Source organism: Scardinius erythrophthalmus (genome assembly GCF_964197995.2).
Source record: "Scardinius erythrophthalmus genome assembly, chromosome: 25".
NCBI lineage: Eukaryota > Metazoa > Chordata > Actinopteri > Cypriniformes > Leuciscidae > Scardinius > Scardinius erythrophthalmus.
In genome coordinates this window covers 18,882,361-18,894,718 of record NC_138245.1, presented here as the reverse complement: position 1 = coordinate 18,894,718, position 12,358 = coordinate 18,882,361, and the positions used below count along the sequence as shown (strand labels likewise).

General features: G+C 36.6%; 1 protein-coding gene across 1 annotated transcript in view; it reads left to right on the top strand.

The window, feature by feature from the left end:
• The first annotated feature begins 6,254 nt into the window (after window positions 1–6,254).
• mapkapk2a (MAPK activated protein kinase 2a) overlaps window positions 6,255–12,358 on the top strand; it is a 44,983-nt gene continuing 38,879 nt past the window's right edge. Inside the window, exon 1 of the mRNA XM_081357837.1 lies at window positions 6,255–6,940. Within this exon, the coding sequence (XP_081213963.1) occupies window positions 6,722–6,940 (219 nt within the window). The 5' untranslated portion in view covers window positions 6,255–6,721. The remainder of the gene's footprint in view (window positions 6,941–12,358) is intronic.

Genomic DNA, 12,358 nt, shown 5'->3' with positions numbered 1-12,358 from the left:
GAACTGATTAGAGATCAGCTGGAAAGAGAGAGTCGACAGCAGGTGTGTGGATCTGTTGTACGTCAGCGTTCGTTCCTCGTTAATTGGATAGACAATCTATGCTGATAGGCTGGAAAGCCTAAACGTAAGCTACTCAAACACTGCAGCAAAAATAGTGGTATGACAGATGATACTGTAATAAGATAATATGTTTTCTAATTTTACAAAGACGATATATGAAGCTATTATTTTTATAAATGTATTTTATTTTAATAATAGGTTTTATATTAATAATATATGTAGTTATGTCTGTTTTGCTCTGCCAAAAGAAAATAGTTCCAAACAAAACCACAGCAGAACCCTCAACAAATCGAGTAAATAATTCAATGACTCCTGCCAGTCACACACACACACACACACACACACACACACACACACACACACACACACACACACACACACACACACACACACACACACACACACACAAAAATAAAAAACATTTTTGAATGAGTCGGTTGAGTGAATGATTCAAATGATTCACTCTTGAAGACAGTCACTTGTCGCCACCTACTGGTGTAATAATCATTTGTACCATTATGGGCCAGATTTACTAAAAAGCCAAATTAGCATGACAGCGCTCCAAAAAAGCTCAGATGGGAGTGGAAAGTTCCAGTGATCTACTGACGACGTGCAAATTAAAGAATACAGAAGCAGCCGGATTATTTCCATAATGACCAACGCAATAAGAGCAGTGCAAATTAGCGTGTGGCTTAAGACATTTTTGGGGCGGTAAACAATGGCGCAAACACCAGTACATTGACGAGCGTAAACCTTAGTAAATCACCTTGTGTGATTCATTGAAATACTCTCCTTCCATATATTTTGTGTCTGAAAGGGAAACTCCTACAAATGCATATGCAATAAGGTCAGCAGCAAAAATAACCCTGTCCACGCCTTTTCAGCACTGATTTCTCCACTGCATCTCTTCAGTAAATCCTGACAGTATATTTTTTTAATGCCAAAAGAGGGTTTGCGCTGGTACAAGCTGTTAGTAATTATTAATAAATAATAATAATGCTGTTACACGTTTAAATAAATAATAATATTTTCATATTTCATAATACATATTATTAAATATATTGGACATCTTAAAGTTTATTTTGCAATAACATTGCATCCAACATTTTTAGCGCAATTTTCCACCGGACAAAATTGCGATTGTTAAGTTAACTCATGATTTCCGTTCTGTGTGTCTGTGAGCACCAATCTTGCACTTCTATCTACTCCTCAACCAGACCACCTAGACACTTCGGGTTTTCGGCATTATGTTAAGGAAGGTCTAATCTCGGGAACGCACAAAAAAAAATCCAGGAAAATATTTACTATCTCTTAGTGTTGTGATCCCATGAGGTGAGAAAATTGCGCTAAAACACTCACCGAGTTTTTATTACTTGTTCACTGTTACGTTTGGATTTCTGATGGGGGATTTCTGCAACAATATTTATTGTGAACAGCACTATAGAAATAAATTTGAGGGAAATGTTGGATGATTAAATAGGTCATTGTTAAATGTCACTGAAGAGATGACAAGTTTAAATCTGTTTGCTATTTTGTAGCCCATGCCAACCTGGGTTACTGGGTCTGGAGCTACAAAGATGAAGACTTGCTTGAAAGTTTATCTGAGGCCCTTTCGGGAAAAACAATCCCAAATCAGTTGTACATGACAACTGGAGCATTTTAGCCATGTCATCAGTTTGCTCCTGTGACTGACAAGTGAAGTGTAAAGTGGGGCAGTTTTTCTAGCTGAGTGAGATACAAGGAAACCTGGCACCCAGAAGTAGGCTAACAAATTTCCACCATCAGGCTCTTTGTTGTTTATGGAAATGACACAAGGGGGAGACGACAGGCATTTTCATGTGACTCAAACGTGCAAGCGCTGCAACCATCCACAAAGACCCTGTGGTGCCCTACTAACCTGCCCTTCATTGCATTTTGTAAGCACCCTTAATTGTGCACCAATAAAATCATTGTGGGACTGTTTCAAACACTCAAACACAAAGGATCTGATTGTTTAGCATTCAGTTTAGTCTTCAGATTGGAATAGCTTTCAATGAACAACCTGTGTCCACAACCCACAGAGGATAAGCAGTTTTTAAGAATGGATGGATGGATGGATGAACAACTTACGAGATCAATAAACTGTCTTTACTGGTTTTCTGTGTGAAAAACTATGGAAGTCTCTTTCTGAGTAAAATGTTATTTTATTTTCATTTTTATAGACTATATCTCTCCTATCCCACAAATGCAACTCATTTCACAATGCAACTTTTAATCTGGCAATTGCAACTGTATATTTCACAGTATCTCATAATGTGATATTACTTATTTTAAACTTTATATCAGAATTAGAATATATATATGTATATATATATATATATATATATATATATATATATATATATATATATATATATTAGTATATATATTAGTATATATATATATATATATATATATATATATTTTTTTTTTTTTTTTTTTTTTTTTTTTTGAGGTGGAGATGGGCTTCCAGAAGTGACCGTTTTAGTACATGAAGTACAATTAAATTTGTTCTGTAACTGGAGTCAATCAAAATACAAACTGTGTGCATCTCAAAAAGAGATCTTTTTAAACACTTTCGGTATGAATTTCTTTGTTGAAATAGCAAAAAATTTGAACATATGTATCTTTAGACCTTTTCTTTCCTAGTAAGCAAAAATGTCTATTAGTAGACATTAGGCCACAATAATGCAATTTGCTTTTATTTAAGCTGATAATTGTATCTAAAATTATTTCGAAGGATTATTAGAATGCATTGACATGGAAACAAAAAAAAAAAAAGAACAACTGCTGTTCAGACACATTTGCACAATGACTGAGCTCATTTGTTATTGTATTTTTATATTATATATTTATTTTGGTGAGGACATCCTTTCCTCTGACCCTTGTTCCTTTTATCTTTCTTATCAATAATCTCTTGCTCTGGCCTGAAGCCATGACGAAATGACTGTGCAAAGCGCTTCCCTTCTCAACAATGCTTTTCCTTAAGAGTATGTGGCTTTCTGAGGGGAAATTCCACAGAATCATGTGACTTACCAGATACATAGCAATTTTATGGGCAGAAAACTCTGTAGAAGTTCCTTATTAGTGTGTTTACTCTTATGCATGTTGTATTTTTCTCAGATAGTGATGCTTTTAATAGTATTTCACCTCACTTACTGTATATTAAATGCAGCATAATAAAAGCTTTTAATGGCGTACTTTGTCACATAATAAATAAATATTCACTATGGTTCTGGACTTAATAAAATAAAATAAACATGAAATACTCATGATAATGCATGAATAAAATAAATAAAATATGATGGCAAACTCCCCTTTCGTACTTTCCGTGAGATGGTGCATCACCATATAACATTCCACTTTAGCAATGACACGGTCACATGCAGACTGGAAAGTGACCAAGAAAGAGATCATGAACATTTTGCATAGCTAATAATGTTTTTTTTTTTAAATACAGTTTATTGCTGGCTAATGGTATAAAGTTTTATGACAGTAGCATTTCTAACATTCATATGAGTCTATCAACTTAATATGTTTGGCCTTAATGTTAATATAGCACCGTCTCTTAAGCTACAGCGCCTAAATTACACAGTCTCTGGATAAATTGGAACATGTCGAGCTGACTTCTGGGTTGGCGAGAGGGGGAAGACATGCTATCTACCTGGGATCTGATTGGTGTAAGCAAAAGACACTTTCAATGCACAGGCATTTTCTTGTTTCAGAACAAATCTAAAATGTCTGGGGTGAAAAATACAGTAACATGGCAGCTTTATCTGTCATATTGTGCCTGCCATTAGCAGGAGGTGGATGACATATTAAACACTGGTTGAATTGGTTGGGTGCAGAGGGTTCACACACACACATCTGTCCACACAAACAAGCCAAGTTCGTTTTCAACAGACTATGAGTGAAATCAAATCCTTCTCTCAATATAAAGTTCTCCACTGGGCTCGGTTGTTTTTAGCCTTTGGGAAGCAAGCGCGACTGGAAGCAGGTTGCCGTAAATAGACTCTGTAAATGTGCCTTGGCTCGTATATGCTCTGGACTGCAAACTTCCCTGCACATGTGAAAGGACCAGACATGAGAGTAGAAATCTGATTTTATTTCTTTCCTTTGTAAGTCGCTTTGGATAAAAGCATTTGCTAAATCATTAAATGCAATATAGATTGTAGGGAATCCTCTGTAGAATTTAGAAAGCTGTGAAATGGGAGTAATAGGCTAGACTGCAGGAGAAATAAAAGGGCCTTTGGTGAATTTAGTTATGGACACCATAAAAAATATAAATAAATAAATAAAATAAAATAATAGTTCCTCAACATTTATAATTTTCACAACCGACTAGCAATACGGTATACAACAAATAAACACTGTCTCTAACCGTAAAAAAAACCCCGGAATAACGGTTTGACCAGAGGGATTTCTGTCTCTTTCTATTTTTTGAAAAATTTGTTATCTGCTTGGTACCATGCTTGGTCCCAACCTCTATCAGAAAAAGGACTGCAAGTGTGAAATATTGCTGACTGACACACTGATAAGAGCCACAGGGCCCCTTAAAAGTGTTAAGGCGTGAGTATGTGAAAAGGAGAGCTGTATGCTCAATGAACCATGTGAAGTTTGATTAAATATTTGCCAAAATAACACCCATCTCGACCTGAACACAAAAAGTGTGTTTTACAACATGTCTACTTGTTAACGAAGGTCGCTTATGTGGATCATTTGTGTGCATATTTTAATAATCTCTTTATTGCTGTTTGACTTTTGATCATACTCAAGTGAAATAATGGTTTATTCACGTCAACAACAGACACGTGATTAAAAAAACATGTCCCAAAAGCAATCACATGAAAGCAGAATGTTTTTTTTTTTACAATTTACATGTCTGAGTTGTTTTGTTTGCTAAAAGAGCACATGCATAGCCAGAAATGAACTAAGGAGGATTTCATTCATTTCTCAATAATACCAGCTGATTTGTTAATGATTCAGATCCTTTTGCAAAATACAATTTATAAATCTGTTCTGTGCCTATTTCATAATACAAAAACAAGAGTGTTGAAATAATTTCAAATCTTCTGTGGTCAAAGGGTGAATTAATCTAAAGCGCCCTCTTGCGTCTTTTCTGATTATCTGGTTTACATTTAGTGCTAATCTTTCTTGGAAAGTAATGGAAAGATTATTACTATTATTAGATTTGTGTTCTAAGAAATTGTTATTTTAAATTAATTATGTTAATTGAATTTTAATTTTAAATAACTACCTTTGAAACGCTTGCAGACTCCGCCCTCTTGCGCCTATACCTATTCACTTCACCCTTTCCTTTCATTTTACCCAACAGCGACACCTATTGATATTTGGCGAAATTAAAAATAATAACCAACTCCACAAATGTAAAGAGATAATGAGATCAAGTGGAAAATAAAATAAATATATACAAATATTACATAAAAATAAGAAATATAATAATATACAATAATAATAATAATATACAAATATATATATATATAAAAAAAAAAAAGATAAAAAAAAAAAACGACCAGTGAATGTATTTAAAGGCGTTGGGATGGGATAGATTGGGCTTCTTGTAGGGCTACATTATTTTATGCCCTTATACATAATCTTTTAACATTTATTCATAACAAACTTCATTCGAATGCTGTCAACAAAGGCAAAGCCTACTATGGCAACAGTTGTTTTGCATCAGTACAGGACAGAGCATATATTTATAGTCGATCGTTAATATTTAATATTCACAATTTCACATATCGTCACCTTCCTAAAATAATTGCCTAAATCATTTTTTGACAAAAATGATTTTTTTTGCACAAGTCATTCTCATGATGCTGGCCACCTCTGGTAAAATCGCCCACATCCTCAGTTGAACAGATCATGCATTTCTACCCCTGTAGTATAATGGCCTATGTCAAGAGTGTGACTTAGGCTGTTTTATTTTGCCTAAGTCAAAAGACAATGAGACTTAGACAATTTTACAAGCTTTTCAAGATGGCAGTTGCATCAAGAAGAACGAAAATCTACTCGGCCTCTGAAGTTAGGTTCAGTTTTTTGTGTTTTCTGAGAAACCTGAAAAAATGACTTGGGCAATTATTTTAGGAAGGTGATTTCATATTTAAAATGACGGTGGCGGCTCCTTTAAGAAATCAGGCATTCCGAACTCCGCCATGACGTCAGAGCAGTAAGACGCTGGCTGGCCGAAAGTCGCGAAAGGCCAGTGCGCTTCTCGCTGAAGACTAGTGTTGGAGCGCATGTTATTACCGACTTTTTAACTCTACATTTGTGTTTTTAATTCGTTCGGCGGCTCTTTCAAATAGCCGGTGACATTTCGAAGTCTTTTAACCTTGAAGTGAGTTTATGTAAGTCGCCTTTTAACTATCTGAGCCCAGAATTGGTGGGTTGACCAACGACATGGATATTAGCTAGCTTAGCTAACGTTAGTCACCAAGAAACCGAAATAACGACCGCGTCAGAGGGTTTGTGTCAGTTTTATTGCTTTTAAACATAGTTTATGTTCCTGGAGTCGAGCTCTCTGAGGCAAATCTTCGCCTTGGGTGTTGCCAAAGAAGGACTGAAGTTCTGGGAGAAGTAGCTAACGTTAGTTGTTTAAGTAAAGGAAGAAAAGAGGTGGGAAATGTTGACTAACGCCAACAGTCCGCCGAAGTTTCCAAACCAGCAACAGCAGCAACAACAGAATCCAGCCCAATTCATGTTGGGTAAAGCCTCACTTCAGATCAAGAAAAATGCCATAATCGACGACTACAAGGTCACAAGTCAGGTCCTGGGACTGGGCATCAATGGCAGGGTTCTGGAGATCTTTCACAAGAGGAGTGGGGAAAAGTATGCTTTAAAGGTAAGATTGGGACATTTATAAATCTGCTGTTTAACCTTATGAACGTGTTTAGGGGTTTGTAGTTGCTTTTTAATCAATAAAACACACGTCAGAATTATTCTTTAGCTATTTAAAAGACCATCTGTCCACTCTCATAATTCATTAAACCTAAAACCAGTGTTTTGTTCTTCATTTGGAGTGTTTGTCTTTGTGTGTTATGTTTAAGGGATTTAAAAGTAATCAGGTAAGCTTTCTACAGGTGTTCTTCCAGGGTACACAGTGATTTGGGATTGAGTTAATCATTCATTTTAAGAGCACAATGGAAATTAGAAAGCCATCTGTTTTATTAAGAACCAGGTGGCAGGTTCCTGTTCCAGCTGGCCTTTGATATTAACGACAGTATTGGGCAGAATGGCTTGGAGGAGAGGGCAGAGAATGACATAAGACGTTCCACCTCCATCAGGAGTATTTATTTCATTTAGATTGACGCAAATCCACTCCTAGTTACGCAAAAACAGGAAGGTGGATCTGGTTTTGGTCTGTTGATAGAGGAATGGGTGTGTCAGTTCACTCAGTAGCATGTTGATGAAGTTGGCTGGTGACATTTTCTTTTGTGTTTATTTTTTTGGTTGTTTGTAGTGGTGGCCTGTGTTTGGTTGAATTAGATTGAGTTATTTAGTCCCACATGTTCTCCTAGTAGTACTAAAACTTATCAGGTATCATTTAGGGTACATGTGTTTGGGCATGTGGTTAAAATTGTCAGGTTGGAGCCATAGACTTGTGGTCAGTGCTCTGAAATATGGTCCTGAAATGCTTTGGGCAACCCGAGAGGTCCTTTCCACTTTTTCATCCCATTGCCGCTTCCTCCCATTTATGTAGGCAAAATTACACACACACACACACACACACACACACACACACACACACACACACACACACACACACACACACACACACACATATATATAATTTACATGCATATCAAAATGAAAAAATATTTGAGCAGACATTTTTATTTATTTATTAAGGGTCAATATTTCCCACCTTGGAATAGATTTTCAGGGATAGCCTATATTTTACCTTTTTGTGTGCATTTTTTTGTAATAATTCAAAAACACAGCGTGTTATCTCATTAATGTCATTTAAATTCAATTAATTCATTAACATAAATTATGTTTATGGCTGGTAAATTATGGTAATTATGTATAAAACTGGTTTATAACATAATACAGTTATGGCTGTTAATTATAAAATCAACATCAAATTCAAAAGTACAATGCACAGTAGCCTTAGCCTATATCATTACACAAAAAGTATTTTGCTTTAATACATGGCCCATCTCTAATTGTAGCTAGCTCTGTATTGTCGTTGCCTTTCTGCTCACCACAACCTCACATCATGATAAAATATACTTCCATATTTCCATTATATTACTCTTATGTGAAGTCTTATCAGTAGAACTGTGATGGCTGCTGCTTCTTTCAAAGTGATTGCATTTGGTATTTTATTTGTACTTAGACCTAGGGCTGCTCGATTATAGCAAAAGTCATAATCATGATTATTTTTGGTCAATATTGAAATAATGATTATTTAACATGATTATTGGTGGGTGATCACAAAATTTGTCATTTTAAATATCAGTGAAATTTCACAATATTCAATATTTCAGCAAAAACTAATAGGATAACTGATATAAGAAAAAGGCCCTTATAATAATTACGAAAGACAAGTAAACAACAGTCATTAATACAATAAGAACAAAGAAACTAATTACAAATAAAATGGACAAATAAATATAATAGAACAAAAATACAAATTAAATAAAGTTTTTCAGGAAGATGTAGGCTACTTATAGTGGCATAATATATTGAAGATCAATAATCATAATCAAATATAAAATAACACTACATTTTTACTGTACACTTTAAATATAGGCCTAGATTAATCCTTATTAAAGCTAAGTGTTATTCTGTCATGATCAGTGAGTGATTTTCCTTTGTCATTTGTTGTTTGTCGTTAATGACTGACTGCAGCAGGTTTATTAGGCATCTGTCACTTTAAGAGCTAGGCTAATGCACGGATCCAATGTACTGGTACACGTGTTTACGGTGTATGTTAACTTAAGACATAGGACCCACTGTGTTTACATGAATACTCTCCAAAAAGGCATTTTGACATTTTTTGTGTGTACTGGTTTAGGTGTGTAGCCTATACAAAGCCCATTTGCTTATCCACGTTTGGCTCTGGGCACAGAAAGAAGGGTGAACAGTCTCTTTTGCGGCTTAATGCGCTAATAACAGTGCTTAATATCAAACACGTCCCGCAGTTTAGCAACAGTAGGCGTTTTACAACACTCGTTAATTTGGCTGATTTGGGTGTTGAGTTTGGGCTTTTAGGGAGGAATGCAAGCATGCCGCTGTGAATAAAAGGAAGGTACGCTAGATGTGGCAGTGGCACAATAATCGTTTTACCTCGATTATCTTCTTTTCAAATCGAAAATTAATTACGATTAATCACAACAGCCCTACCTAGACCCATCAGTTTTTGAGTTAAAAGGCAGTCAACAAGACTTTGGGCAAAGATGTATGTCTCAAAGGTTAAAACAATCCACTTCTGTGGTTGGCCTCTTCCCACTCACTGTCTGTGCTGCTATAGCAGAAGAGTAGAAATGTGGAGGTGTTCATTCACCCCTTTGTAACATTTATTTGGCTGAGGTTTATTTTTTTTATGCCTCCCCACAATGTTGCTGTGATCATAATCACAAAGATAGATGAAGGGCACTACTGTAAGATCCAGCATTTGCTTTTTGCTTCAGCTTGGTGGGATAGGGTGATTATATGTTGAAGGAAAGCCCTGTTGATCTTCCAGGGCCACTGATGATGTCAGCACCCTGGCTGGCTTTCTGTCATCGTGCTGAATGATCTCTGTGCTCTCCGGTGACAGATCTGGCTCAGCCCCACATTCATCACCACACACGGCCTGGCTATTTGTAGCTGCAAAGGACCATTGCATACTTGTGGGAGGCAGGAAAAGAGTGGGGGACTGTGAAGCATGAGATTGCTGCTGATGGCAGTTTGGAGCGTGGAGTTTGGAGTTTATGATCTGAGTTATGGACACAGATATTCACCTAGAGCTAAAAAACTCGATTTACGATTCGATTCGATCCCCCCCCCCATTTAAAACAAAATAACTGCGAACTGTAAATATATTTTAAAAATATATTTATTGTATTTAATAAAAGTGCATCAACATAAACAATTTTGTTTGTCTGTTACGATAGTCACTACACGATTTTGACTCCTAAAAATCTTGTCATGTCGTGGACAAGAAACATGTCAGACTACACGTTGTTTTACGACCAGTCATCGCGAGCCGTCTCACACACTCATTCACTCGCACATATAGGCTACACAAGCTCACTCACATAGCCCACACACAAGCTCACTCACATAACCCACACACACACACACCCACACACTCACTCACTCGCACATACACACTCACTCACATACACGCACTCTCTCTCTCTCTCTCTCTCTCTCTCTCTCTCTCTCTATCTCTCTCTCTCTCTCTATCTCTCTCACTCACTCACTCACTCTCTCACACACACACACACACACACACACACACACTCACTCACTCACTCTCGCGCACACACACAGTCTCACTCACTCACTCGCGAACACACACTCTCTCTCACTCTCCCTCACTCACTCACTCACTCGCGCGCTGTCGTCGTGGAGGACCGTTAAAAAATTAAACATGCTAGTCTTTTTGTCGTGATGTCGTGAAGCATCGAAGGGCTGCGCCGCAGGGAGCGTTCTACGAAAACCCTGAAGGAAGATTTGGCGAATGCAAAATGTATGTATTGTACGCTATATAGAAGAGGGGGAGAAAACAAATCTAAAAAATCGATTTTTTGAAAATATGAATCGATTTGACCTACCAACTCGATTTTTAAATCAAATCGATTTTTTCCCCAGCCCTATACCCTTTGTTGTGAATTTAGTGTTTTTGTGTCAGGTTGCTTTTGATCTGTATGTTTGGGGAAAATTGAGTCATAGCTGACTTGCCTATTAGTAAAATAAGTTTGACCTGAGGAGCTGTCCAGTCCACTATTTTGTTAAGTGCATTTCTTTGTGTTTGAGAAATTGGCTTTTTTTTTTTTTTTTTTTTCTGCACTCGTGCTTGTGACCCAGTTTACCTGGAAATGAAAGCAATTCCTGATTTCAAATACCTAAATGTTCAGTTTGATCCACAGGTATCATCATTTTGTGTAATTTGATACATGAGGAAGAAACGACCGGTCTTGTTTTCAAGCCAAGGAATAATTCGCTTTGAGGACTCACTGTGATGTTTAATTCATGAATGTGCAGGTTTAAACTTGTGAAGTATCTATAAAGTCTGCGTTCAAAGCCAGTTGCACTTCTGTTCTAAAGGCAAAATTCTTTCGATGTTCTGTCAGGAGACATGTTTGCAACAAAAGCCTTTAAACATGCTTCTTTTTTAATGCTAAACCCATTCTATGTGTTTATTAGCATGTTGTGTGCAAATACACATGTTCTTAAATAAACTGACTTGCATGGAGTTCCAAGATTTTTCAGAGATAAACAGAACAAATCACTTCTGATGTTTTTCTTCAACACATTTGATTCCTCTTTGATCCCTGCATCAGACATACAAGCCTAGGTGCAACCTCTGATATATTATGCTGATTAAGTTGAGGATTAAAAGCCACATGGTGCCTGTTCTCAGGTGCTTTATTTTTCCTGTCCGTGGGATCAGTAACAGGTTCATTTGAGGATCTCCTATCTAACTGTCTCTCTTAATCAGATTGATATAATATCACTGCCGAATATCGATAGCTCAGATTCAGAAAGTAACTTTCATTGTGTTATGCTGCCTGTTTCAGTATAATAAAATTATGATTTGCAGTTTGTTTGTGGTTTTGATGAGATATAAATTATTTCAGGGATAGTATGCATGCCGTTTAAACACAATTGTTAGTAATATCAAAGCAGCCTTTGGTTTAAGTGAGCGGTATTTGTAAAGAACACCCAAACACTAAAGACAACAGGTGCAGTGTGCCCTGAGATCCTACCAGATTTGTTTTATTATTAGTGTAAAAAAAAAAAGTCAAACATTTATATGAGTTAACCCAAAGTCCATCCTGTGTCTGATTTGGGATGTGTGCCTGATTTTGAAGGAAATTCTGCATGGATGTTAGACCTAGTCTGTAGAATAGATTACAGCTAGCTTAGACAAAATTTGTTCTCTGCATTTAACCCATCCAAGTTAGTACACACACATTAGGAGCTGTGAGTAGACTTCAAACCGTGCAACCTTTGGGGTACAAGTCTGACTCTCTAACCATTAGGCCACAAATTGTTAATCTCAAGTAAAAAATATAAAGCATTTCATTATGGCTGCCCCCTAATA